General features: G+C 47.6%; 4 protein-coding genes across 4 annotated transcripts; 3 read left to right on the top strand and 1 right to left on the bottom strand.

Annotated features, from left to right (window-relative positions):
• The first annotated feature begins 589 nt into the window (after nt 1-589).
• LOC128717829 (uncharacterized) lies at nt 590-1,057 on the top strand. Its single transcript, XM_053811502.1, has 2 exons — nt 590-658; nt 731-1,057. Exons 1-2 carry the CDS (start codon nt 590-592, stop codon nt 1,055-1,057), a joined length of 396 nt encoding a protein of 131 aa, XP_053667477.1.
• Nucleotides 1,058-6,813: 5,756 nt separating this feature from the next.
• LOC128706875 (monocarboxylate transporter 7) lies at nt 6,814-9,078 on the top strand. Its single transcript, XM_053801818.1, has 5 exons — nt 6,814-7,180; nt 7,271-7,911; nt 8,268-8,412; nt 8,626-8,746; nt 8,826-9,078. Exons 1-5 carry the CDS (start codon nt 6,814-6,816, stop codon nt 9,076-9,078), a joined length of 1,527 nt encoding a protein of 508 aa, XP_053657793.1.
• A 3,523-nt stretch (nt 9,079-12,601) lies between these two features.
• On the top strand, nt 12,602-14,986 carry LOC128719643 (glycogen [starch] synthase). Its single transcript, XM_053813271.1, has 5 exons — nt 12,602-12,725; nt 12,794-13,170; nt 13,248-14,588; nt 14,675-14,813; nt 14,883-14,986. The coding sequence occupies exons 1-5, from the start codon at nt 12,602-12,604 to the stop codon at nt 14,984-14,986; spliced, it is 2,085 nt and encodes a 694-aa protein (XP_053669246.1).
• Nucleotides 14,987-17,640: 2,654 nt separating this feature from the next.
• Nucleotides 17,641-22,401, bottom strand: LOC128717830 (neurogenic locus notch homolog protein 3-like). The gene is given in 3 exon segments (XM_053811503.1): nt 17,641-17,801; nt 17,869-18,252; nt 18,474-22,401. Coding segments are annotated over 3 exon segments (4,473 nt in total).
• Nucleotides 22,402-22,754: the final 353 nt, after the last annotated feature.

Here is a 22,754-nt window from a genome sequence, read left to right on the forward strand (position 1 = left end):
GTTCCATATGGTAATGTGCGATATGCTTCGGAAAAAAATCCAAATCGTTGCATACACATTTACTCAATTTATTTATTTTTTCTACCACCAATTTGATCGACACTTTAAATCCGTGTTAAAAGTTACCCTTCGTACTCCCAATTGCATACATTTGGGCGCTTTAGCACAACAACGCATAATTAAAGTATGCAATCTGCATGACACACACTCCACTCTTGTAACGCCAAACAATGTCACGGCCATCAATCATGATACTGCATCGAATCGCATAGGAAAAAAATGCACCCTCCACGGTAGAAGTTCTGAGCAACTTGCGATTTGCATCAGTTTACAAAACAGATCGTCAAAACTGTCTGCACATTCTCGGCAATCAAAGCACTGCTCCCTGTTATCATCGGATGGCGTGCAACTTTGTGTACCACGTGCCAATTGAACTAGTTTTGCGTACCACATTACCGATAAGCCCTTAGCCTCGTTCCCGATCGTGGATCGATCATTGCTATTTATATGCTGCTGGTAGTGCATTTGGTTATATTTCACACAACAGTTCTAAACAGTCGCCGACTGCGTGAGGATCGTACCAACCAAAATGTTCCGTTTGTGCGTTATACTGGCTGGAGTTTTGCTCCCAGCCTCAGTGCTGTGTGCTCCGACTGTGGTAAGATGGCACAACAACCCGTGTGTTGCATATTTCTGCCGGCTGTTCTACATCTGAGTCCCTTCTCCGCAGCACTTGCAGGACTATGTCCCTGAGTCTCCCACCACACCGGATTACAATTCCATTCAATCCGTGGACGAACAGCCGCGTATCGGCACCAAACCACACGTGATGGAACCCACCTGGATCACGGTTACGGTGCCTCCGATTAGCTATGGTCCCACCGATCCAAAGCCTCATGCGATGCCACCGTACACTAGCTACGTTGTCGTTCCACCGTTACATCAACCCATGGGAGGGCAGTGGCCATTGTACTACCCCAACATGCCGGTACTGCCGTATCAATATCCTATCAACCATATGTGCCAGCAGCAGATGAGCCCGTACCGTGCGACATAAAGCAGAACCGAACTCCGGAACGTAGCCGTGTCGCGTGTTTTGCCTTCCTGTTGTTTGTTGGTCAATGTGTTCTGGGCAACGGGTGATGGTTACCGAAACAAAACAAAAAACCGTCATATACCCATCCTTCCGGTCAGACTATCGATTACATGCTTCTGGTTAATTTATTCTACCCACTGGAATCATTTGTTTTCGGGCCGTATTTATCGTATGCTTCCTTGCTGCTGTCCTTGCCGTGTTATGTTTTGCCCATGGCTTTCGCGCGTTTGCTGTGCGTTGTGTGTGTGTGTGTGCACGCGCAAGCGAAATATCATATTTTCTTCTTCCGAGTTCCCGAGTTCGGTGCCCAGTGTCAAATAATTTCATCAATGCTATATTTTAATTTTATCACAAGCTTCTTATTTTACTCGAATTGCACGCCAACTGTGTTGGTGCTGCAGTTCTGGAGGAGGAGGGGGGAAGTAAATTATACGTTTCATTAATGATCAGATACAACGGATCTTACAGGCGGGAGAAGAAAAAAAAAGAAGAAAAACAAGGACATTCCTCGATGATCAAGTCATTTGTCTGTATCGGGTTTCGTGTGAAAAGGGAATCCACTAGACGGACTGCTTTCATCGCAGTATTGCAGTTATTGGCTGATAAGTTTTGACAGCTCAATGCGGTGAACGTTTTGTGCAGTGAAGCCACGAAAATTAATTTCTATGTAATCTATAGTATTTTTTCCCCCGAAATTGGGACCATAAAAGGGTAAATAAATGAGATGTTAAGGTATAAAAATTAAGCAGTGTTTGCTAACATTCAACAACACACAACATAGCCCCGAAGTGGTAGCAAATTGTTCGTACTTGGCTGCATTGCAGCAAACGTAAACCATCGTTTAGCTGGCAATTTTCGGTTTATTCAAATTAATCCCACGCGTACCGAAGAAAATTTATAAACCAAAACCTCCCAACCATTTCGTATCCCTTGCAATGCACCGACAAGGAAAGTACCAACACAACGGAGCCAACCGCGGAGCTATGCAAGCTTCCCTGTTGCAGTGAACATTTATTTTCGCTGTTGTGATATTATTATTTATTTTTTTACTTCTCCGTAGTCTGGCTTAAAGTGGAGCGCGAGTGCTTCCACTTTTTCTGCCTGTAAACAAACCAAGCCCTGTTTGCAATCCTTGCCGCATTCGAGCGTTCGCGAAAACTGTAACTTTATTTGTCATAAACACCCCGGCCACCGGAAAACCCACGCTGCTCCGCAGCGGTGCAGTGCTTCAACCGCAACTTTGGTTCTTTACCGAACGGATGTGCCGGGCGAAGATGCCCCGCACGGTCACCCTTTGCCTAGGTCATCATGAATTGAGCTCAGAGTAAATTAAAGTCGGATTACGCTGATAATGAGCTCGCGCGCGACGGTGACCGTACAGGTTCATCGGATGGACTGTCTGTCCTGGTCCGGTCGCTAATGGTGGGTCGAGCAGTCACGGTGCCCGGCGCGTCTGGTGGTAAAATATCATTTCATTGATATCTCGCTACAATGTAAGCTTTAATATGCGTTCGTATACTTGAATAGTATTACTACCACTACTACCACTACTATGAGCGGTGAAATCCACCTAGGAAACTTTTCGTTTCATTCTTCTCCCGGTGCACTATATCATTATTTTCTTTATTATTACACCAGACGATCGGTGGTTGGTTGTATTTTAAGTACCAAAGCGCAGCAAGGCTCCACATAAAGGAGTAATAAAACTCAAACACAATCTTGAAGCGTTTTACAAATGCAATAAAAATACCACCTCCGACCGTGCGAATGAATCACGCCCTTTTGGTCGGTTGGAATCGAATAAACTGTTGCATTTACTTTATGTTTTTCCTGTCGAATATATTTATATTAAACAAACCAAGCGCATTGTTTAATGTTCGCATCCTTGAAGTTCTATTTTAAAACCGATAAAAAAGGAATGGAAATTGTACCACACTCATAACAATGACCGACTGTACCGTACCGGTTGTGTGTAGCGCGTATTGCATACATTCGGCGCATTGCCTTCAACCAAAAGGCTTTTTCCGGTGCAGCGGTGTCAAACACATTCAGTTACTCGATTTTAATCCACCGAACTGCAAAAACGCACTTTAACAAGAAATTTGCATTTAGTTCAGAAGTGTGTTCGTTCTTTTTGTGGGATCAAATTAATTTCTTAACAATTGAAAATTACTTTTAAAACGCACAGCGTAACAATACTGTCCAGCGAAATGTTCGAACAGTGAGGCACAATTTTATAAAATTACATCTCTATTTAAAGCTCATTATCGCTTAGCGCATTATCGCGCTGTAAGTGGCAGACAAAAAATTCTAAATAATACTAACGAGATTTATTATTTCAAAGCTTGACCGTTTCGCAACACGGTAGTAGGTGACGATGCGTTCCTGCGTGTACATTTACTTTTGTGGACTGGTGCTTGGTTGGCAGCTACAGCTCATCACTGTTCGTTTGTGTATGCTGTACTGGCGAAAGTGGGTTATGTATAATGGCATTATATTTTCCCACTTTGCAGACGCAATATGAGGAGCCTTTCTCCACGGAGTCCGTTGCAGAGTCGTCCTGGAATGAGACGAACCTGAATATTACTGTAACACCATACAAACTGTCCTTCACGAAGCAAAACGAGCTCGTATTTGGAACACCAGTTAACGAACCAAACGTTAACTCCTCGTCTATTCACAACGGATCCATCAGTACAACTCCGTGGCCAGATTTTAGTGCACCTAATGCAACTACTACGATGCGTATCAAAGCTGCAGCTTCTGATTCAGTGACCGAATATCATTATTCTTACAACGCAATAGACTATCAGGTACAAGCATCTTATAACTACGACTATGAAAACCTCATTGGTATTGCTAGCAACCGCTCCGGTACGTATAGTGGTGAACCACATTAGAAAAGACGCAATGGAAACAACTAAAATCTTTGCTCGCTTCAGTTTCCAATCGATCAGATACTCGTATTTTGCCACCAACGAACCTCATCGCGCCAATCAGCCCTTTGTTTGCTAGCACTTTCGCTGGTCCACAGTTCCAAACTCCACTCAAGACAGCTCCAGTAAACAGTGCTTTTGGAGTCGCTTATTCGCCCTACAGCGGTTTTAACCTGGGTAAATCTAGCACAGCCAACGCAACAGTTACTGTCCCGCCTGCGTCACTATTTGGAATTCAACCTCGAATACGCAGTCCACCGGTTGAGTACAAACTTACAACGGACAGATCGAGCACCGTGCGAACCAAGAGCTCCCGCACTAAAATGGCTGCCACGAGGAAAGGGACCACGACTAAGAAACGGACACAAACCACACGACGATCTAGCAAGCAAACGTCTACACGCACAACAAGCGGTGGCAAACGGTTCCGTGCAGTTGCACCACAAAGCATCTCCCTACGCACTAAGCCGTCGGTGACGCAGAAGCGAAGGACTAGCACTCCTAAATCGCACACTAAGCCATTCCGATCGTTACGACGTACGCGAACGCCACGCCGCAGGAAACCAACGAAGCGGCGCCTATTCCGAATGCAACGCCGAACAAAGCCAACGATCAGGAAAACTCCCATCGCTAAGCCACGGTTCCGCAAGGCTACCCTCCGTCCACGTCAAGTTTTCGATTATGATTTCATTTATTTCTAACATGAAACCCTTACCTGCACTATACTGTAGAGAGGGTTGGTATCGTTTCAGCACCTGAAGTTTAAACACCAATAAAAATGATGTTCCTTGATTGCCGGTAGATGGCGCTAGCGATGCAGCTAGTAAACTGTCAGTAGCACCTAAATCAACTGTGGATACATGCTCATTCCCAATTTCAAACGACTTCTCAAACGACGCTAAAATGTCACTTTGGTATTACGACTTTCCGTTTGACGTTCCGTTTGGCAGTTTCAGACGTTTCAAAATCATTGACAAAAGTTTGTCAAACGGAAAGTTAAAAATTTGCACTACCATTGCCAAACGGAGGAGCCGTTTGAGAAAAAAATTTCCGTCAGTCGAGAGCTACGGAAAGTACAATTTACCATGAAGGGGTAGCAAAAAAAGTGGTTTTCGACACAAAATCAAAGCAAATATGTATGTTTATAAGAAATCTGTCGTTCAGATAGCCAGAAAACAGTTTTTAATTACTTTTTAAATGATTTGTTGTCTGACGACATTCACCACGCATCCACGCATCGCACACCGGTCATCTCAGGTACGTTAGCTAGGAAAAGCTGCATTTTGGTCTCCCACCATTCATGGGACACTGTCAACGTTCTTCCTAGTGTTCCTAGTCCCATAGTAAATGAAAGATACGTTGGCAACCGTACCTGGGCTGACCGCTAGGTGTAGAAGCACGGTCAGAGACCTGTTGGATTCATGAACAATTCGGCACAGGATATGTATCAATACGACAAAATGGTTAATATTTCGAGTCTACGCCTGAAATAACTGAAGTCTTATTTAAAAACGATCAATCTCCATGTTGGACAAAGCTTGTAATACCCTTAACGCTCGTCCGTATGCCCTTTTTTCAATTTGTGTACAGTTTTGCTATTTGACAGCATAAAAGATCAAAGCTACCAATCATCGAAACTATCATCGTCTCCAACGGGTGACTAGAATGCAAATTTGCTTTCCGTTTGTTAGAGTGTTTCCGTTGGGCTGTTTTCCGTTTGAGATTGGGAATGAGCATGATAATGTCAACAAACTACGATCGTATGAACTTGAGCGAACTTGGTTCGTTTATGTGAAGAACTAAACGAACGGTAGCGATCTTTCGTTCGTTTGTCTCTTATAAAAACTGTGTCCCTCGTCCCTTATCCCCGTTCATATAGTTCGATTAAACTGCCGTCGCCAGGTCGCTCACCAAACGTTTCTACTTTCGACAGACAGTTCGCTCAACCTGCAGCTCTAGTTCGATCCACCTACGTTACATTCCGTTCGACCAGCGTTAAAACCCGTTCGAGGTGCGTCATTCAATCTGCTTCACAGTGCTATATGGATAGCTCAACTGGGGTATTATTTGCGAACTGCAGCGACACAATTCGCCAAACGAAGTTCGTTCGTTCACTTAAAAGAACTGAACGAACGAACGTGCAGATTTAGTTTTTAATTACCCATCCCTAATTGAACCCCACTTTTATGAATAGAACTAAATTTGATTCACGCACAGTGGCTTTCTTATCAGAGGCTTGTTGCTGCGTTTCTCGTAGCAACAACCCGATGCGTTCCAAAAATAAACTACTAACATATCGCGCTTTTACAGATGCATATCTTCAACACAAACAGCAAGCTTTGCTTATCATTTGCTCAACCGCAACACTTTCCATTTGTACTACGTTGCAAAGCACACCTTCGGTAGTACTAGCTAGATGTGATTTGTTATAAACTTTCCCAGACTCCCCCCCCCCCCCTCCCTCCCCCCACACACACACACACACACACAGCTAGGAAGGAAGGTCGCTCACGGTTCCATGACACGTTGGGGCCAGCTAATCCGCCCATCGTCGCTACTGTTTGCCCGTGTACGGAGCCCTTCACGCATCCGGCAACACCTGTGTTATTTTTAGGATCATCTTGAGGTTGGCGACAGCAACTCGTCGCAGTGCAGCGGCACCTGATTGCATCCATCGGCCACCTGCCCGGGGAGTTGATAAAAAGGGTGCGATAATGTGCTGCCGGCCAAAAGACATACGGTAGCATCCGTGCGCGTTGATAGGTGACGCATCCATCCGCAATGGCCGCAAGCGTAGTGGACGATGTCCGGTACCGGCGTGTACCGCCCGAGGGTGGCTGGGGTTTGCTGGTTGGCGTGGGCATGGCGATGATGTTCGTCGTGACGCTCGGTTCGCTGCCGTCGTTCGGGCTAATGTTTGGCGATTTCCTGACGGAGCTGGGCGAGGAAACGAGCGCCATCGCGCTCATCACCAGCTGTTTCTTCAGTGCGCTCAGCTTCGCCGGCCTGTTCACCAACACGCTGATGAAGAAAACGTCCTGCCGGACGGTTGGGTTAATCGGTGCCGTGTCCTACATCATCGGCAGCATGATGACCATCTTTGTGCGCTCCACCAACGAGCTGCTCATCTCGTTCGCCGTCTTTCAAGGTATGTATGAAGGGGGAGACAGTTGGAAGGGTGGCCCTCCCATCTAATTATCCCGTTGTGTGTGTGTGTGTGCGTTTGTGTGTATTGTAGGCGCCGGTTTTGGGCTGATGATTCCGGTGTCGTACACGACGTTCAACGCGTACTTCGTGGAAAAGCGGGTGGTGATGATGAGTGTGGCCCAGACGCTGATCGGGCTCGGCACCATGTTCTATCCCATCTTCATCCAGCGCTCGATGGATGCGTTTGGGTTTCGGGGCTGTATGGCGGTACTGGCGGCGGTCAACAGCCACACACTGCTCGCGATGCTCGTGATGCATCCGGTCGGGTGGCATATGCGCCGGGTACCGCTGGATGCTACGTCCAGCGTCGAGTACGGCCCGGTACCCACCACAGCAACGGCGGCGGAACGGTCCAAGACCGAGGACGACTTCCCGGAGCTGCCGGCTGGTCGGGGGTTGCCCCAACGGAACACCAAGCTGCGAGGATCCCGCCGGGCGTCATCGATACCGGGGCTGGGCAACTGGTCCGGCCCGGTGGTCGTTAGTGACAGCACGGAGCGTGACACGAAACCGGCCACCAAGTGGCAGATCCTGGTCGACTTCCTTGACCTGACGCTGCTGAAGGATCCAATTTACGTCAACATCGTACTCGGCATCTCGTTCGCTCTCTACTCCGATCTCGCCTTCTTCACCCTGCAGCCGATGTACCTCTTCATGCTCGCGTTCAGCAAGGTAGGTCACGTCGGCCGTATTGCCGACCAGGCCCCCGTATTCGCATAACCCCAACACCGAGCCGGAGGAGGCGAATGCAATTTAAATTTCCAACCCGAACCGCAGCCGGTGGTTGACGCATGGCCGTGAATACTAATGGCATGCATCGCACCGTACCGCATCGGCTGACCGGCCCTTCCCATTCGGCCGGAAATCGGAAACTGATCGGACCCCCCCGATTTCGGTGTTCCGTTGTTTGCATCTCATCCCATCCAATCTATTTCCTGCTCTTTTTGCGCTGCTTGTTTTATACTATTTTTTTTTTTTGCTTTGGTTGTGTTTCTCTGCTGTTTCCTTTACTGCTTCTACTGCTCCAGTCGGACGTTTCGCTAATCATCGCCATCGGTGCCGGAGCGGATCTAATATCGCGCATCTTTCTGGCCATTTCGAGCACATGCCTGAACATTAAGGCCCGCTACGTCTATCTGGCCGGCGCACTCTTTACGATTGTGGCACGTTTTGGTAATTATTTAAAATCCATTCCACCGACCCCGACCTCGGACGCCTCCGAGGGCCGTTCGGTTCATCCATCGGCCACCGACGCCCGGAACATTGCTCACATCCGAGTGGAGTGGGCGAGCGGGTGAAGGAAAAGGGGAGGGGGGGGGATATAACAAACCCTCCAATTATCGCTCCGAACGCTGACACTCGTGACGTAATTTTGCATTTTCACAGGATTTTTGTGCGTGTTCGATTTCTACGGCATGGCCATCGTAACCGCCATCATGGGTTTCCTCCGCACCTGGATCCACGTACCGCTGCCGCTGGTGTTTTCCGAGTATCTGCCACAGGAACGGTACGGTCCCCGCGTCCCAGTGCGATTGATGTTGCGCCCGTACTTATCTGTCCGCCTTCCGGTACGCCCGGTTTTGCAGGTTTCCTTCCGGCTACGGGTTGTTTATGTTTCTGCAGGGAAACATTACGTTTGCGATCGGTCCGATCGTGGGCTACATCCGTGACGTCACCGGAAGCTACACCGTTTCGTTCCACTGCCTAACGCTCGTGATGGCACTCTGCGTCATACCGTGGTTCTTCGAAATATGCTACTACCGGCTGCAGCGCAGGGCGCGTAAGGAGGAACCGGTCCAGCACGTGACGATACCAATGATACGGGAAACGAAGGCGTGAGGATGCCTGTGGAGGATGCCGTCGCAACTACTTCGCACCACGCATTCATGAGCGTTAATGAGTTTAATTTAAACCATATATTGAATTTTTGGTTTTGGTTTTGTGTGCGTTGAATGTTCAACCGATTTGTTGAAATATTTCATCACCATAAAGAAGCGTGCAAGCTCTCGGTCGACCCAATGGAAATTGCATACTAGTATGACCGCCAGATCGCTTTCGGTTGATTTGGCATCAGAAATGAGCAGAAATACACGAGAAACATAAAATTTAAGAGCTAGTGTTAAAATTCAAACCGTTGCATCACTTAAATCATTTAAATCTCGTTGCAAAAGTTCCATTCGCATGGGAGGAAAATTGCGTGCAAAGTTGCGTGAAAGGCGATGCACACGATGGAGTTGGTGCAAGTTAAAGAATTTTCGTAAGAATGGTTTATTCTCATTCTTGGATGGGGTTGGGGGAATTAAGGTTCAGAAGGATTCTTGATTTAAACGCACGCAGGCAGTGGATGTGATGGCACAACGTAGATTGTTAAGCCAGAAATCAGATCAGCATGTTCGACAACCGGTGGCGCTTGGTTATAGCAGTGGTCAACTGGACAAATCCCGACCATGTGACCGTGCGTCTAGGATCGACGCAACGATCCAAAGAAGAAGCTGCGGCAGTTGCAGTGCAGGATTTTTATTCTATTTCGAATTTTGCTTCCTGAACGTGCGTTTTTGGAAAGTCCTGTTGCGACCCTGAACAAACCGCCCAGCTACGAAACCCTGTACAGAATGTTTAAAATTATGTTGCAAAACCCGGCCACTATTCGCCACCGTTTTCCATCGCATCGTGCCCTGATGCGAACTATTTACGTATTGCATTGGAAAATAAATGATTTCGATACCCACGCGATGTTGTCCCTAATGCCGCGTTAGTGCAGGCCTCTTTGCCGCTCGTATCTGCTCCCAACAGGCGGTTGTTGTCATTTCGGAGGTGATTTTCTCTCCGCCGGCGATTGCCGGCGATTTAAAGGCGACACCGTGGCCACTCTCACTGTGCTCAGCAAAACCCTCTGCACGCGGTCTCTCGGAGACGCGTACACTTTCCCTCTCGCGAGCAGGCATGCGTTTTGGATTCCCTTTTCCGAGTCGGTCAACCAACGGACGAAAGTGCAGGGATGGCTTCGCAACCGTAGAAAAAGCGTTAAGTTTGTTTAAATTATTTTTCGGACGATTTTAAAACGGCCCAAATCATGCTTCTACGGCAGAATGTAATAATAGGCGCATCGCCTTTTGATGAATTAAATCATGGGTATCATGGGTAAAACTTTGTTAGTGTATAATTTATTTTTCCTGTGTATTTTACTGCTGCAAAAAAAAAATCTGTTGTGTTTTTATTTTAGAATTTGCACACTTTTTATCGACATAAAACTGGGTCTTTCATTTATTCTGTCAACGATGTTGCAGGAAACATGTTATAGTTTTTTTAAAGAATTTTTTAGTTCCGAATTGCACGAATAATCACCCGATTAAAATGGTTAAATGAATAATCACCCGGATAACCGGCGCTTCAGTGCATATGGTGGCTTAATTCTATTTTTTAAACGTTTGCATTGACTTACGTAAACTTCTTCTAGTATTTTCGTAACATTGTTATTATTAAAAATTTACACCACTATTATGAAAACACAAAAATTTCGAGCAAGTAACGGAAAATTGTAACACGCCCACCCCTGTAGTCTGCAGTTCGAAAAGCAACCGCGGAGACGAGATTCAGGTTCCGCATGTGAGAGACGAAAACAGTTCCTTCGAGCTGACTGCCGGAGTCGGACGTAATCTCGCGGGTCGTGCCACAAGATCACCTAAAACCGTCACCCCACCCGGGAGTGTTCGCGCGTGTGAACGTGTACGTTAGTTTGTGCCAGTGTGTGCATCGGTACCGTGGATTGATTACCTCTTCGTCTTGTCGATTGTGAACAGTGCACATATAGATTTCTGCGTACCGTGACCGTGTAAGTAATCGGACACCGGTTCAGCCGCCGGATAATCGGAAACCCGAACCCCGTGTCCAGCGGGCCCTGAATGCGTACGGCTGTACCGGGTCGGACGTTACCGTCCCGGTCGTAGTGCGCGTATCCAGAACACAGATTATCCCGCTGCCATCTCGGTGCAGCAACAGCAGCTAGCCATTGACCTTTATTTGACATTTAAGCGAACGACTCTCCTCTAGTTCTTTGGCGGCCAAATCCGACCATTTACGATACACCCGGCCCGCATCTTTCTCGGGAGCGCTCTCGCTTTCTCCCGCATGTGCTCTCCATGGCCGCTCTCTCGCTCACCTTCTCTTTCATACACTGTCCCCAACGTGGTACACTTTCGTCAAACCAGCTGTTCCTATCGTCCTGCGTTCCCTTACGTGCTCTGGCAGTGTCCTACCGTACCCGCACCTTTGCATCGTGCCGCGATGCTGGCGAGCGGATCTTTACGAAAGTTTACACGCGGCGATGACGTCGAAACGAGAATAAAATAGAACCGAAAACCTAACCCTGACCGTGTACCCGTGCCAGCGTACCATCGAGGTTAGCGACGCCGATAAGATACAGCGTGCCTTATCGGCACGCCGTACTCCAATGCCCGGCCCGGTGTTTTGATTCGGTGTCTTCATGCATGCGGAAATGTACGCCACCATAACCGCGCACCATCGGTTTGAGAAAGCTTCCAGAACCGGCTTTCAGCTCCCGGACGGCCAGCAATGTGAAGTGGAAGAACTGGTTTTCTGGAGTGGAATGCAACGTTCCAGCGACCCGTACAGGAGGAGCGGCGCATTGCATAAGAAGCCAGTGGAGTGACCTCTACCATCTAGTGCGCGATCTTCCGCTCTGAATCGATCATACACGCACGATCGTCCAGTGAGCCCTGGCGCAGCAAACAAAGCACCGATTAACCACGAGCACACAGTGTTTGTTTTGCAGCCTTTTAGTTTATATTATGTTGATCCTCGGTAGGGCCATTGATATGGACAGCACATGTTTACATAACTGCAGCGATGATCAGTTGGCGCCGGATGTAGTGTCGATGTTACTCTATCATCGACGGCACGCGATACTGCATGCGATTTCCAGCGTTGACATTGTCACGGTGTCAAACGACAATGTCAAGGTCGTTTGATAACCTTGAGCCGTTGGTGGCCTTAAGTCCCATTGCTTTGGCACACGCATAAACCACCAACGTGTCGGATAGAATGAGATAATGTAGTAGAGTGCAGGAAACGGTGTGGACTTGAATTCGCGAATGTCTCGTATGCCGCTATAAATAGACTTGTGTACTAAATTCTTGATCTGTCTCTTACACACTTTCTCTCTCTCTCTCTCTATCTCTCTCTCTCTCTGTCTCTCTTTCTCTCTCGTTCTATTGCTCTCATAAGCGTTGTCTTGCGAGCCAAACAAGACGCAAAACAAGTCCCGTGCAACGTACAATATCGACCGTAAACGACAGTTAATGTTTATACTTTCTTGTGTGACTGTTATTGCAGAACCTGCGCCATGAGTCGTCGATATTCGCGCGTCGAGTCCAGCTCGGATCTGATGCAGTTCCTGGACCGGGGTCACTCGGCCAATACGGAAAACCGATGGACATTCGAGATAGCGTGGGAAGTGGCCAACAAAGGTATGCAGACCACGTCATACTGATGAAAGCGAACGTTCCTAACCATCTGTTGCCATCTGTTGTTACAGTTGGAGGTATATACACGGTCATCCGCTCAAAAGCGTTCGTCTCGACCGAGGAGCTGGGCGATCAGTACTGCCTAATTGGACCATACAAGGAAGCGTCCGCGCGCACGGAGGTAGAGGCATGCGAGTTTCCCAGCAATGGCCCATTCTATCGTGCCGTCACCGCGATGCGCAATCAAGGTTATAAGGTGCACTGTGGCCGATGGTTGGTAGATGGCAATCCGCAAATTATCCTGTTCGACATCGGTTCGGCGGCATGGAAAATGGACGGCTATAAACAGGAGCTCTGGGACTCGTCCAATATCGGTATTCCACATCTGGACATTGAGTGCAACGATGCGATCATTCTGGGATATACAGTTGCATCCTTTATCGATGAGGTAAGCATAGCATCTCGATGGTCTCGAGTAAAACAAACCGCTGTTTAACGTTCCTTACGTTTTCTTCCCTATTCCAGTTTAAACGCTGCGCTGAGGTATATTCACACGAGAACGAATACGGACCGCCAAGAATCGTGGCACACTTCCACGAATGGCAAGCGGGTGTGGGATTGATAGCACTACGAACACGTCAGGTGGACGTCGCAACCGTCTTTACCACGCACGCCACTCTGCTCGGACGGTACCTTTGTGCGGGCAATACCGATTTCTACAACAATCTCGACAAATTCCCGGTGGATGAAGAAGCCGGTAAGCGTCAAATCTACCACCGGTACTGTCTGGAGCGGGCGGCCTCACATCTGTCGCACGTGTTTACCACCGTTTCGGAGATCACGGGTTACGAGGCGGAACATCTGCTCAAGCGCAAACCGGATATCATCACACCGAACGGGCTGAACGTGAAAAAGTTTGCGGCCATTCACGAGTTCCAGAACATGCACGCGATGGCGAAAGAGAAGATACACGAGTTTACGCGGGGTCACTTTTACGGGCACTTCAACTTCAATATTGAAAAAACGCTGTACATGTTCATAGCGGGTCGGTACGAGTTTACGAACAAGGGGGCGGACATTTTCATCGAGGCGCTAGCCCGTTTGAATCACATGCTGAAGTCGAACAATTCGGACGTGACGGTTGTGGCATTTCTCATCTTTCCTGCTAAAACTAACAACTTTAACGTGGAATCATTGCGGGGCCACGCGGTCACAAAACAGCTGCGAGACACGATCAACAGCATACAACAGGATATTGGCAAGCGAATGTACGAGACGTGTCTGCAGGGCCAGCTACCCGAGGGTACGGAAATACTGACGAAAGAGGATATTGTAAAGATCAAGCGTTGCCTGTATGCACTGCAAAGGGATGGCAATCCACCCGTCACCACGCACAACGTGGTGGATGACTGGAATGATCCGGTACTGGACTCGATTCGTCGATGTCATCTCTTCAACACCAAATACGATCGTGTGAAGGTCGTGTTCCATCCTGAGTTTCTCAACTCGACCAATCCACTGTTCGGGCTTGACTATGAAGAATTCGTACGCGGTTGCCATCTAGGTGTGTTTCCGTCCTACTACGAACCGTGGGGATATACTCCGGCCGAGTGTACTGTGATGGGTATACCGAGCATCACTACGAATCTGTCTGGTTTCGGGTGCTTCATGCACGAACACGTTGCAGATCCCAAATCTTACGGTATCTACATCGTCGATCGGCGCCACGTAGGGCTGGAGGAGAGCGTCCAACAGTTGTCAAAGTTTATGTTTGAGTTTTCCAAGTTGAACCGCCGCCAACGTATCATCCAGCGCAACCGTACAGAGCGCTTGAGTGATCTATTGGATTGGAGAAATCTAGGAATTGTAAGTAGTAATCATGTGTAAAGAGCTGTTAACCAATTAATCAAATTAATAATAAACCAATGGTGTAATTTCCATTTGCCCCACAGTATTACCGTCAAGCTAGAGTGAAAGCCCTGCAAAGAGTGTATCCCGATTATGTGGACGAGTCGACCGAATACTTAAAACGAGCGACAGACTTCACATATCCACGACCGATCAGTGCTCCACCAAGCCCGAGCTCATCCAGTAAGTCATTAGATCGTAATGGAATGGTTTTATCAACACAGCCCTCAAACACATGCTTTCCACTTTTAGGACATACCACACCGGCACCTTCCTTGCACGGTTCAGATGATGAGCAGGATTCAGTTGATTCAGAGGAAGAACTGCAGGAGCTTAAAATGAACTCGCACCACTAGACCGAACGGAGCGAACGCCAGCTAACCAACTGTTCACCTTGAGTTAAGTCCAGCAAGGGCAGTGCATAGTGTCCAGAGTGCACCATACACGATTCAAGATGATATTTTAACCGATGTTGACATTATTATGAATACAGCTCTGTCGTAATGTTGCCAGTTTTGCCTGTGTTGATGTTCAGTCCACGAGTAGCAATTTCTACAAACGAGTGAATTAGCTAACAGAGATTGTATTTGTTATGCCTTGGGGTTCGGACGGATGGACGCGGAAGCACAGATCGTTTACCATTGTTTGTACGTTAACTTATTACATTTATTAACAATAAATAGATAAAACACTGTGACGTGCGGCAGCGGTTGCCAGCACGTCTGCTCACCGCTGATGCTCAACCCGAAGTCTCTCGATTACGCATACGCGTTGATATCGGGTCAATCACGCATTGACCCGTAAGCGACGCACCTGTGTCACGCACACATCTGGATGTTGTCGCATGGCGCAAACAACCCAGAGCGCAAAACATGCGACAAAGTCTGCGTCTGCAACATCTCCCCCTTCAGGATAGCTGATACCCGTCGAATCTTCGTGGGGCTCTTCTACACCTAGAAGAGCGGCGAAGTGGAGGTATCGGCTTTGCTTCCGGATGATGTACTTGTTGTTGTTCAGCTGGTGCCGGGGAGGGAATCGGAACTGACCGTTCCGATGTTTGCACGTCCGGAAGCTTCGTTGTCAAAGGTAGAGACGCTAATGATGACGATGAGTTCGCTGACAACCATGCCGCAGACAAAGACGATGATGATGATGAAGACGAGGACGTAGGTGATGACGAAGACAATGACTTAGATGATGGTGATAAAAACGATGACGTTGGGGATGACGATGACAATTGCTTAGATGATGAATATAAATCCCACGAATCCAGTAAGACATCTAATGGTAAACGTCTCGACTTTATGTCCGATGATCGACGATCGCTAGCGATCATTCTTCGACGCAGTTGATTAACATGACTTCTTATCATCCGATCACCTTCGATTTTGACTTGATACATTACGTTTCCATTCCTTTTAACGATAACTGCCGGGATCCATGTCCATGAACCTCGCCTATAGACTTTTGCATATACTTGATCGTTTGGCTTGAAACCTCTTACACCTGTTTCAACTGTTTCATGCTGAACCTTTGCTGGTGGACGTAGCAACTCATGATTGGTTCTTATAGTTCTGCCAAACATCATTTCTGCCGGTGTTTTGCGATGTTCTAGTTGTGCATTTGGAGTAGTTCTATACGCTAGCAGAAATATATCTATTGCTTCTTGCATTGTTGTATCTCCGTGCTTGATTTTCACCAACGCTCGTTTAAAAGTGTCAACAAAACGCTCTGCTTGCCCATTTGACTGTGGGTGGAAAACTGCGGTTCTTATGTGATGAATACTATTTGCCGTACAGAATTCCCTAAAAGCCTCACTTGTGAACTGCGTTCCATTATCCGATACTAATGTAGTGGGCATTCCAAACCTTGCAAAAACACCTCGCAGAATAGCTATCGTTGCTGTTGTTGTGATACTTCTTGTTTTAACAATTTCCGGCCACTTTGAATAAGCGTCTACTATCAACAGGAAATAATCCCCCTCTATGGGACCAGCATAGTCGACGTGTATTCTCTCCCACGGGAAAGAAAGTTTACCCCATGGGACTGGAATCTCGCGTGGGGGTGACTTGGCCGCGGCAGCACATGATGAACATGCACCTACTCGTTCAACTATATCCCATCCTCGTCGCCAGTTGTTATGCCTTGGGGTTCGGACGGATGGACGCGGAAGCACAGATCGTTTACCATTGTTTGTACGTTAACTTATTACATTTATTAACAATAAATAGATAAAACACTGTGACGTGCGGCAGCGGTTGCCAGCACGTCTGCTCACCGCTGATGCTCAACCCGAAGTCTCTCGATTACGCATACGCGTTGATATCGGGTCAATCACGCATTGACCCGTAAGCGACGCACCTGTGTCACGCACACATCTGGATGTTGTCGCATGGCGCAAACAACCCAGAGCGCAAAACATGCGACAAAGTCTGCGTCTGCAACAGTATTCAAACACCCTAAACCTAGCTATATTTAAAAATACATCTTGGAACTGTGTTGCAATATGTTACACTTTTAGCAATAAAACAAATCTACATTTGGAACGTAATGCCATCGTGTTGCATGTAGGTTCTATTAACAAAATAGAAGTCACGCCCAGCCACAGGCCGCTGGTGAATTATCTAGTATAACTAAAAAACTGTAGCCGGAAGATCTGTTCCTATTCGGTCAGGTCATCGTACTGAACAATGTCATCGTATTTGAAGTACTGCACGTACTGCACACGCCACATAAAACTTAAAGTTACCGTTTTGGTAGACAAAAGGCGTTTTATTTAGATTGTTGGTTAGTTAAAATAGAATCAAGCACAAGTTTGTTAGATTTTTGTGATTATCATTATTGATTACTTAAACTTTGAAAAACAGTCGCGTTCACACTGCGTTTGGCAAATATTTAAGTTTGTTAGATTTTTGTGATTATCCTTATTAATTACTTCAACTTTGAAGAACTTTCACGTTAACACTTTGCTTGGCGATAGAAGTTAACGAAGCCTAAGCTGGATAGTGTGCTATCCTTCGATCTTTAAATATTCACACAACTCAGTTGATTTTGTTGTCTCGCAAAAGCTCTCAAGCTTGATGGTGGTGCAGCCGCCGCACTCTTCGTATGTGAAACATATTTTCGAGCAAGAGTAACTCTGATCTGCACAAACGCTGCAGTCAGCCGATCCTAGTTAGATAAAAGAAATTACATTAAGACATACGTTAAGTTAAACACCATTGTACTTCCAACGTACCATCCTCTTCTTCTTCAACAGCATCATCATCATCTTCATCGTAACCGTCCAATCCTTCTTCTTCTGGTACTTGTGGAGCCATTACAATAAACGTATCGTTATAGGCCATGTGCTCATCTACAACCAATTGGATGACCGAGCTTTCACTCTCGCAATAACTGGATGCAATGTCGCGATATTGATTCTGCTTGCACGTCCAACTTGCGGCATCGCTCGTACACACGCGAGGGCCGTTCACGGTGCAACGTTTATCTCGTGTTACTTCCGTAGACTGTTCCGCCGTCATGTTAGATACCTTCATCTTGCGAACATTATAGGATGAACGAAAGTATGTCGTACCGCAGTACGAGGCTCCGAAAAACGAACTACCGTAGGACGCATTGCCTTAGGTTAATGAAGAAGACGAAACACCATAGGATGCAGAAGAACAGATGATGGTTATAGTGATGCAGACGATAATGATGATTTGCGCATGGACGATGATGATAATGATGCCTACGATTTTCCTAAGCAGGGTTTGTCATAGTACGATGATAATGGTGTTAACATTTTGTTGTAGGGCAAAACTTCGTAGGACAATGTTTCGTAAGACGATTCCGTAAGACGTAAGACGTCGTAGGGCGATTTGTCATAGGAGGAAATGACATAGGGCATGTCTATCTAGGAGCTAGAGTAGGTGGGATAATCTTCATAACCGTTGGTGAACTTTCCCTCGGTAGCATAGTCATCTAAACTATTACTTCCAATTCCACTAGGTTGTAAGGAATCATCTCCGAAATATGATGGTTGGGATTGAATCGACTCAGCTACGAACGATGGTGTGCTTTCCACTATGTTATTGCTATACACGCTGTTGATGCTAGGTATCGATGCTGAAGAAGTGGTCGTACATGTTGGTTGTGCGTAGGTCACACGCACACACATACCTCCCTGAAGAGTATACCCTTGTGAGCAATAGGCGCTAGATACAGTCGTGCTGATCACGCACATACCATCCCTCAGTACGGCGTTACCTCGGCATTGGGCCCTTATTCTCGTCACTTTCGTACAGCGACCGTTATCGTACTTGAAATCATGCATGCATGTTGGCCGACCAATCACGCAGAGATTGTTGTGCAGATTTCCACCAACTGGACAGCTCGGTTGTGCAGTTTCACACTGTACACTGTAGTTCGGACCTGGTGCGACACAATTTCCGTCCTGCAATAATCCTTGAGCGCACGTTAGATGAGCGACACGTCGCTTTACGCAAAGGTTGCCGCGAGGCTGGTAGCCGATAGCACAAGTTGCACTACGCACGCAGCGCCCATTGGTCAGCATTGTACCGGGAGGACACTCTGGTAGTTTGTAGCTAACACAGACGCATTCCTCGCCAACCATTCTGGAGCCAGGTTCGCAAGACGGACTTCCGCCGATGCAGAGATTACCGCGTAGAGTGCTTCCATATGCGCAGGAAACCGTACGGTGGACTTCACGCTCACATTCCTTTCCCTTCAGCGTATAGCCGACCGGGCAGATCAAGCGTTGCGAGATGCACCGATCACCCTGCATTCGAAAATCGAACGGACAGCTGGCCGGTTGCCGGTCCAACTTTGTGCACTGGCCTCCTGAGAACGTGTAACCATATTCGCACTGTGGTGGTCGGGCTAATATGCACAGATTGTCACGTATGCGTGTTTCAGGCGGACATATCGGTCGTCGGTATTCCGTTTTAACGCAACGACCTCCGACGTAATCGTAACCGTGCTCACAGACAGGACTGCCAATTACGCACAAACCACGTACAAGCCGTGACGATGGTGGACACGATAGAGTACGCTGTTCCACGCGCACGCATGTGTTATCCTCCAGCTGGAATCCGGCTGAACAGCTTGTTTGTGCGATACACTCTCCATTGACCAACATAAATCCATCTCGACAATTAATAACCGTAAGTTCTTCCCGTTGACAAACATCATTGTTCATGTGGTAGCCAGGCGGGCAGGATGGAATAGTGACACAGTAACCTTGTTTCATGATGCTTCCAATCGCACAGATGGCGGCCTTTTCATGCACGGTCACACATGTTCCACCCTCATTCCCATAGCCTGATGGGCAGTTTGGTCGCATGTAGACACATAAGTCCCCTACCTGCTGGAAACCTTCCCGACAGGAGGCAGACTGTGTCTGTAGACGCACGCATCGATCACCTTGCAGAATACTGCCCGCAGCACAAGTCATCGTGTGATAAGCGATACACTGACCGGATTCCATGGTATAGCCGTACGGACAATCCAGCTGTGTGACGGAACGCCGTGTACATACACCATTGTTCATGTTGAATCCTGCGGGGCAGGAAGCTGCTTGCGTCGACTGAATCGTCGGTACCGTTTGTGTGGCACATCCAGTTGCACAAGGAAACCCGCAAATACCGGTTGTGCAAGGATTTACACAGCCACCATACATGCAGGGACTTGGAGCAGGTGCCGGAGCTGCAGGTGCCATTGTACCGTGACACTGTCCGCCGTAGTAACTGTAACCTGCTGGACAGGATGGATAGGATATTTCCTGAATTTCACAAACACCATTCCTGGCAATACTTCCGTCACGACATTGAGCCGCAATGCTCGTTTGACACCGGTCCCGATGCATGGTAGAACCTGGAGGGCAAACTTTGGGCGTAGTCATCTGCATCACACACTGGCTGCCCTGCAGCGTGTAGCCCTCCATGCAGATCATGTCACGCGAAATACACCGTTCGCCCTCTAGTACTGAACCACTCGGACAAGACATCGCCGTCTTGGTCGTGCTTACACACATGGAATCGACCTTTCTGTAGTTGTAACCATACTCGCACTGTGGTTGCGCCACACATCGACCTCGGACATATGAAAACCCAACTTCACACGTTGGTGACAACTGCTCTTTCCGCACACATGCTCCACCGCGCGATACCGCTCCCGGTGGACAATCGTCAACGTGCATAACACACTTACCGTTGCGGAACTGAGCTCCTGCCGGACAGCACGGTTGCTCTCGGATCTGTTGTACACAAATACCGTCACGCAGTACGAATCCAGTATCGCATCTCGGTTCACCCACAACGCACTGTTCATTGCGTTGAGTACTGCCGGGTGGACAGGTGTGTCGGCCAACCAGTTCCCGTACGCACTCACCATTCCTTAGCGTGAATCCCGCCTCACACATCACTGATGATGAAATACACTCGCCACCTAACAGGCGCATCTCACGGGGACAGGTCGCGGGTTGTTGGTTATACCGGACACACTGCATGTACTCGAGCTTGAAGTCACGCGGACAAATCTCCCGCTCTAATTCGCAGACATCGCCCACTAGACGTGCTCCGTTCGGGCAGATGGCAGGTCTTCGTTCTTGATTCACACAAACACCGCCACCGCGATCAGTGAAGCCCGAAGGACAGCTTATTTCTTGCACAATGCACACACCGCCTTGGGGTCTCGTCCCAGGTGGACAAAGTGGAGCAGTACGGCGCTCCAGCATACATTGGCCGCCGGATGCTCGATACTCTGGTGGACACTCCGGGTTTCCCACGACACACATACCTTCAGAAAAGGATCCTGCCTCACAGGTGACCGGAGCTTCTTCATGTTGAACACATATGCCGGCTTGCTTCTGGTAGCCCGTTGGACACTCAGGCCCTATGTTGTAGTGACATACGCTTCCCACTGGCCTAAATCCCGGTGGACATGTTGTTTGGATGGTCGTATTCTTGATGCACTGTCCATACCCATCGTTCACGAAAGGATAGCGACACTCGGCGGATACCACACAAACACCGTCCTGCAGCATGCCACGCTCGCAGCGCGCCTCTTGGGTGGTGTGCTGAACGCAATCCTCGTAACTCAGATCATACCCGGCCGGACAGGTAAGCTGTTCGACGTGGCTACTCTCTTGGGTGCGTGTTTCAGCCGCCTTCGATTCTTGCTTCATACACTGATTGCCTATCTGTACATAACCTACCTCACAAGTACATGTTACTATTGGTGGTGGTGGTGGTGGTGGTGGTGGAGGTTGTACCATTCCACACATTTGCATAGCACATGGGGATTGCAGCTGACATTGTCCATTGATGAGGTTGTATCCTTGCTGACAAGCAGCTTGACCAACACAGGTGTTTCCGACTAGATTATAGCCTGGTCCACAATAGCGTACTGATTGCAAGCACTGTCCATTGCGATATATGCTTCCAGCGGGACAAGTAACGGAGGGTCTCGAAGTAGAAGTGTCACCACCTACTGGTAAATTTCTAGAAATGCCTAATCCATAGGGAATTAAGCTGTTTGAAGGTATTTGCCGATTAGATCGCTTTAAAATGCCATTCCTTACACCTGTTACATTCCCAACAGGTACATTGGTTACAGTTATATTAGCAGCAGTTACATTCCCATCAGTTACATTTGTAAGCGTTACATTTCCATCAGTTATATTGGTAGCAGTAACATTTTCACCAGCAGGAATTCGTGATATTGTTTCATTCCTGGATACACTAACGACGAACGCGACTTGCAACATCCACACCAACAGTAGGCCGCGAAATAGATACTGTAGAAAGAAAACCCAGAATAGTACATAAGCTATTAGCATACAGAAGCACCGGAGGACTTCTTCAGCAGATCACCATAGAGAGGATGTAAAGTAGGAAAATTAACTAATGTGCGAACGTTTCCTAAGTTTCATAATAAAACCGCGAATGCTTGAAACTCCTTACATGCCGTAAAATGGATATCAACTAGTGTTGTGCTTAATGAATCTTTTGCGAAGAGTCATTCATATGAATCTTTAACCAGTAGTCATTCAAATCAGGAGTCGACTCTCTAAGGACTCATGAACCCACAGAGATTCATGAATCCTCAGAGATTCAAAAT

Source organism: Anopheles marshallii, chromosome 2 (genome assembly GCF_943734725.1).
Source record: "Anopheles marshallii chromosome 2, idAnoMarsDA_429_01, whole genome shotgun sequence".
Classification (NCBI taxonomy): Eukaryota; Metazoa; Arthropoda; class Insecta; order Diptera; family Culicidae; genus Anopheles; species Anopheles marshallii.